The sequence below is a fragment of the Lolium rigidum genome, chromosome 7 (genome assembly GCF_022539505.1).
Source record: "Lolium rigidum isolate FL_2022 chromosome 7, APGP_CSIRO_Lrig_0.1, whole genome shotgun sequence".
Taxonomy (NCBI): domain Eukaryota; kingdom Viridiplantae; phylum Streptophyta; class Magnoliopsida; order Poales; family Poaceae; genus Lolium; species Lolium rigidum.
This window is the reverse complement of record NC_061514.1, coordinates 244,449,466-244,455,785: the sequence shown is the minus strand read 5'-3', so window position 1 is coordinate 244,455,785 and position 6,320 is coordinate 244,449,466. Positions and strand designations below refer to the sequence as shown.

General features: G+C 48.3%; 1 protein-coding gene across 1 annotated transcript; it reads right to left on the bottom strand.

The window, feature by feature from the left end:
- Positions 1–254: 254 nt before the first annotated feature.
- On the bottom strand, positions 255–2,639 carry LOC124672593 (putative wall-associated receptor kinase-like 16). The gene is made up of 3 exons (XM_047208802.1): positions 1,907–2,639; positions 1,614–1,784; positions 255–1,479 (listed from the first exon to the last, which is right to left on the bottom strand). Exons 1-3 carry the CDS (start codon positions 2,637–2,639, stop codon positions 284–286), a joined length of 2,100 nt encoding a protein of 699 aa, XP_047064758.1. The 3' UTR covers positions 255–283.
- Between the last annotated feature and the right edge of the window lie 3,681 nt (positions 2,640–6,320).

The window sequence follows — 6,320 nt, the reverse complement described above, 5'->3', positions numbered from 1 at the left end:
CGCACCTTGTCCTTGGCGGTGGTCTCCTTTTTTTCGATAAAAAAAAATCCTCTCAACATAGTAAGATTGATTACATAAGCTAGTATTGATGCGCAGCAGTAATGAACTTCTACAAACAGAACGAACATAAAACTGGAGAAACAACAGGGCATATCAAAATCCACTCTCTATCAACAAACACTCAAGTTCAGATGGGAATTCAACATGAAGCTTATTTTTCTTCATTTCCAATAAATCAATAAAGCGTGCCTAGTGGCTTAAGAAAAACGTTAAAACGATGGACCTACACGCTGAAATAGCGTGTACTGCTCCCCTCAAGATCAAGCACGTCATGAGGTCTGAATTTATAGTCCACATCACGGTGTTGGTTCCTCCCAAGCAAGCTCCTGTCCTCCTCCTCCGAATCACCACCAGCAGCCTGGCCCCAAGGATGCCGCTGGTATCTTCTCAGTGCCTCCAGCCTCTCCGCAATCTCCTTCATCCCCGGACGTTCCTCGCCGTTCATGCTAACGCATCGCATGAGGAGGTGTGATACCTCTTGGAGAGCCTCCTGCCCCATCTCCTTCCTCACACTGTCATCCATGAGCTCTTCATGCCGGCCGGCTTTCACGGCCATTATGAAACGTGACACAAGGCTCCTATTTTCTTCCGGGCCGTCAAAACAGAGAACCTTCTTCCTGGTCAGCAGCTCCAGTAGAACGACAGCAAAGCTATACACATCGCTCTTGTCAGTCAACCTGCATGTCATAAGGTACTCGGGGTCCAGGTAACCGCAGGTGCCTTGCACTAGCGTGGCGATCTCGGCCTCATCATTTGGAGCCAGCTTTGATGCCCCAAAGTCTGTTACTTTTGCGGTGAGGCTGCTGTTGAGCAGGATGTTAGCCGTCTTGACGTCACCGTGGAGGATCGGTGGCGAGGCCGATGAGTGCATGTAGGCCAGCGCCTCGGCCGACTCGGCCGCTATCCGGAGACGGGTATCCAAGGGCGTGTTGGCATCAAGGCCCTTGCCTCCATGGATGTACTGGTATAGGGTGCCATTTGAGACGTACTCATATACCAGCATCGGCACCTCCACCTCAAGACAGCAGCCGAGCAGCTTGACGACGTTCCGGTGGTTAATTTGGGAGAGAATGAACATCTCCCTTGTGAACTCCTTGGTCTCGGTCTCCTCCATCAACTTGGACTTCTTGATGGCCACCACCGAATCGTCTGCGAGGACACCTCTATAGACGATGCCGTGGCCGCCACGACCGAGGATCTGGTCGGCGGCGAAGTTGTTGGTTGCCTTCTTGAGCTCTTCAGCGGAGAAAATCTTGAACCCGCCGGTGGTGCTACCGTATGACTGCATTTGTTGCTGCAGGATGACGCCTCCGTTGTGCTCGAAGAATTTCTGCTTTGTTCTGACGAGCTTGCTCTTCTGCCGCGCCAGGCAGAGGCAGCAGCACATGGACCCTAACAAGATCACTCCCACGCTGACTCCTGAATATTGCACATTGCATTGCATACTCGATCATTAGCACATGGAGTATATAACTGACACCGAGAAGAATTTGAATGAATAACCAATGTGATACTCCCAAAATATGTTGATCAATGAATTGATCAGTGTGTACCTGTAACAATTTTGAGAGCTAAGGTGAACTTGTCTTGTGGTGAATCTGGTCGGCAACCATCCTTCACTCTGGGATTTCCACTTGTCCCCCGAGGGCATTGACAAGTGTAGTTTCCCGGCGTGTTTTTGCAGATTCCGTAGCACAAGTCTTTACGTTCACACTCGTCGATGTCTATGGGTTTGCAGAGCAATGAATCACCATTTGGTTAGACAAATTCATGTCAGCTTGCAGGAGAATTTAGTACTTCCAAGACTGAAGAATTCTGAATTCTGAAGGCCTTTCCTCGGACGTACCTCTGCATCCATCGTCGAGGTAGGGGTTGCCGTCGTAGCCCGTAGAGCAGTTACACCCGTACCCGCCATCGTTGGCGACGTCGAAGCAGGTGCTGTGCGCGCTCCGGCACGCGAAGTCCCTCGCGTTCCGGGCGGCGCTGCAGTCGCCGACATCCCGGACGGCCCAGTCGAGCACGACGGGCACGTCAATATCGCCTTCGCTGGACAAGCGGTACACGCTGGTGTCGACGGACGTGTACGCACCGGCGTCCCCGCCGATGAGCCCGCCCGTGAAGTCGAAGCACGCCGTGGTCGCCTTGACGTAGACCGTGACCTGGCTGGTGGCGAGGGAGAAGTCGGCGAGGCTGTAGTTGTAGCTGAAGAAGGTGAGCCGCGGAGCGGAGGGGCCGGTGTCATTGCACACAAGCTCGAAACCCCGGCTCCCGAGGCCGTCGACGCGGTAGCAGCCGCTGCCGATGCCGAAGGGGTAGGGGACGGTGATGTTGCCGCAGCTCTCGCGGCACCCCTCTCGCGCCAATGCCGGCTGCAGCTGAGCCGACGCCACGGCCACCAGCGAATGCAACACGATCAGCAGCAGGACGGTGGTCGGCATTCTCGACATGCTGTTGCTTGCTTGGTCTGCTTCGATTGGATCATAATATGTAGGAAAAGCTACGAGTGAGCACGGTAGACGACTTGACTTGACGCGAATATTCGGGAACGATGGAAGGAACGCGAGGACCTGGTCGTCCATGCCGTGTTCATTGTAACAGATTGTTAAATTTCCTGGAATTTCCGCGCAAGTTCCATAATCGTATAGCTAGAATAAAACAAATTAGCAACCAACGTCCACTCAGTTTAATTAGTTTAATTATAATAATATGACTAGTTCTCTGAGAACTAACAGTCCGACCCAAATCGGCCATCCAAACGGACCGTTTTTTACCGTTTTGGTCGGCCCGGGGAGAGAATGTGTCTTGCGGTCCGGCCGGTCCAGACACCGCGCAGCGGGGCGACCCATTCGATCCGGAGCTGGCAAATCATCTTGCATTTCATTTCTCAAATGTTGCATATATATTAGCAGATTTGCTTGATGCAAATAAAACTTAAGTAGAAACATAATTAAAACGTAATAGAAAACTACATCGTCTTCGTCTTGGCGTCTCCTAGTCGTCCTCATCGGAGTGGTAGTGGCGGCGGCATATGGTCTCGTTGAAGACCTTGACGCCGAACTCGTCGTGGCCGTCGTACATGAAGACGACGAAGTAACAGACGTCGATGGCGTGCGAGTGGGCGAAGCGCCTCCAGCCGTAATGGAGTAACATTTGCCCCTCGCTGTCGAACATCACCTCCGCGGACCACATGCCGGTCGCATCGCCGGACACGCGCATGAGGACATGGTGGGGCACTTGCCCATCGACGATCGAGGCGAACCTCGAAGGCAGGCGCAGCCTGTCCTAGCCCATGCCATGGTAGATGGTCACGCCGAACTCGAAGCCGGAGAGGTCGATGGCGAAGCGGTCGGGCGACGATGGTGGCAATGGGGACGGGGACGTTGGTGGCGGACTCTGGCCTCTCCCGCTGCTCCTTCCTCGTCGGCCTCGGCTGCGGCCTCTCTGATGACCCACAAGTATAGGGGGTGTATCGTAGTACTTTCGATAAATAAGAGTGTCGAACCCAACGAGGAGCAGAAGGTGTTGACAAGTGCTTGTTGGCGTGCAAGACACACGTCCGTTGGGAATCCCAACAGGAAGGTGTGATGCGTACAACAGCAAGTTTTCCCTCAGTAAGAAACCAAGGTTATCGAACCAGTAGGAGTCAAGGAACACGTGAAGGTCGTTGGTGACGGAGTGTAGTGCCGTGCAACGCCAGGGATTCCGGTGCCAACGTGAAACCTGCACAACACAATCAAAGTACTTTGCCCCAACGTAACAGTGAGGTTGTCAATCTCACCGGCTTGCTGTAAACAAAGAATTAAATGTATAGTGTGGAAGATGATGTTTGTTTGCGAAGAACAGTAAAGAACAAGTATTGCAGTAGATTGTATTTCAGATGTAAAGAATGGACCGGGGTCCACAGTTCACTAGTGGTGTCTCTCCCATAAGATAAATAGCATGTTGGGTGAACAAATTACAATTGGGCAATTGACAAATAGAGAAGGCATAACAATGCACATACATATATCACGATGACTACTATGAGATTTAATCAGGGCATTACGACAAAGTACATAGACCGCTATCCGAGTATGCATCTATGCCTAAAAAGTCCACCTTCAGGTTATCATCCGAACCCCTTCCGAGTATTAAGTTGCAAACAACAGACAATTGCATTAAGTATGGTGCGTAATGTAATTAACACAAATATCCTTAGACAAAGCATTGATGTTTTATCCCTAGTGGCAACAGCACATCCACAACCTTAGAACTTTCTGTTACTGTCCCAGATTCAATGGAGGCATGAACCCACTATCGAGCATAAATACTCCCTCTAGGAGTCACAAGTATCAACTTGGCCAGAGCCTCTACTAGCAACGGAGAGCATGCAAGAACATAAACAACATATATGATAGAGTGATAATCAACTTGACATAGTATTCCATATTCATCGGATCCCAACAAACACAACATGTAGCATTACAAATAGATGATCTTGATCATGATAGGCAGCTCACAAGATCTAACATGGTAGCACAATGAGGAGAAGACAATCATCTAGCTACTGCTATGGACCCATAATCCAAGGGTGAACTACTCACACATCAATCCGGAGGCGATCTTGGTGATGAAGAGTCCTCCCGGCGATGATTCCCCTCTCCGGCAGGGTGCCGGAGGCGATCTCCTGAATCCCCGAGATGGGATTGGCGGCGGCGGCGTCTCAGTATGTTTTCTCGTATCGTGGCTCTCGGTACTGGGGTTTTCGCGACGAAGGCTATAAGTAGGCGGAAGGGTAGGGTTGGAGGCGGCGCGAGGGGCCCACACCATAGGGCGGCGCGGGCCCCACCCAGGCCGCGCGGCCCTGTGGTGTCGGCGCCTCGTCGCCCCACTTCGTAACCCTTTCGGTCTTCTGGAAGCTTCGTGGAAAAATAAGACCCTGAGCGTTGATTTCGTCCAATTCCGAGAATATTTCCTTTGTAGGATTTCGAAACCAAAAACAGCGAGAAAACGACAAGCGGCTCTTCGGCATCTCGTCAATAGGTTAGTGCCGGAAAATGCATAATAATGACATAAAGTGTGTATAAAACATGTGAGTATCATCATAAAAGTAGCATGGAACATAAGAAATTATAGATACGTTTGAGACGTATCAAGCATCCCCAAGCTTAGTTCCTACTCGCCCTCGAGTAGGTAAACGATAACAAGGATAATTTCTGAAGTGACATGCTATCATAATCTTGATCAATACTATTGTAAAGCATATGAGATGAATGCAGCGATTCGAAGCAATGGTAAAGACAATGAATAAACATCTGAATCATAAAAGCAAATACTTTTCATGAATAGTACTTTCAAGACAAGCATCAATAAGACTTGCATAAGAGTTAACTCATAAAGCAATAAATTCTTAGTAGAAAGCTTTGAAACAACACAAAGGAAGATATAAGTTTCAGCGGTTGCTTTCAACTTCAACATGTTTATCTCATGGATAATTGTCAACACAAAGTAATATAACAAGTGCAATAGGTAATCATGTAAGAATCAATGCACACAGTTCACACAAGTGTTTGCTTCTAAGATAGAAAGAAGTAGGTAAACTGACTCAACAATAAAGTAGAAGACAGGCCCTTCGCAGAGGGAAGCATGGATTACTATTTTTGTGCTAGAGCTTTTCATTTTGAAACATAGAAACAATTTTGTCAACGGTAGTAATAAATCATATGTGTTATGCATAATACATCTTATAAGTTGCAAGCCTCATGCATAGATTACCAATAGTGCTCGCACCTTGTCCTAATTAGCTTGGATTAACACGGATTATAATTACATAACATATGTTTCAACCAAGTGTCACAAAGGGGTACCTCTATGCCGCCTGTACAAAGGTCCAAGGAGATAGATCGCATTTGATTTCTCGTTTTTGATAGATCTCACTTAGGACATCCATACCGGGACAACATAGACAACAAATAATGGACTCCACTTTAATGCATAAGCATTCAACAACAGATAATATTCTCATAAGAGATTGAGGATTAATTGTCCAAACTGAAACTTACATCATGATTCATGGCTTTAGTTAGCGGCCCAATGTTCTTCTCTAACAATATGCATACTCAAACCATTTGATCATAAAAATCGCCCTTACTTCAGACAAGACGAACATGCATAGCAACTCACATGATATTCAACAAGGGTGTAATAGTTGATGGCGTCCCCAGAAGCATGGTTACCGCTCAACAAGCAACTTATAAGAAATAAGATACATAGCTACATAT

What these genes read in the sequence shown, in the direction of transcription:
- LOC124672593 (XM_047208802.1), bottom strand. Translation starts at nt 2,639, where the DNA reads ATGGACGACCAGGTCCTCGCGTTCCTTCCATCGTTCCCGAATATTCGC. An exon ending in CCTCGACGATGGATGCAGAG is followed by an intron (nt 1,785 to 1,906) that starts GTACGTCCGAGG and finishes GCAAACCCATAG; the next exon opens with ACATCGACGAGTGTGAACGT. An exon ending in AGCTCTCAAAATTGTTACAG is followed by an intron (nt 1,480 to 1,613) that starts GTACACACTGAT and finishes TGCAATATTCAG; the next exon opens with GAGTCAGCGTGGGAGTGATC.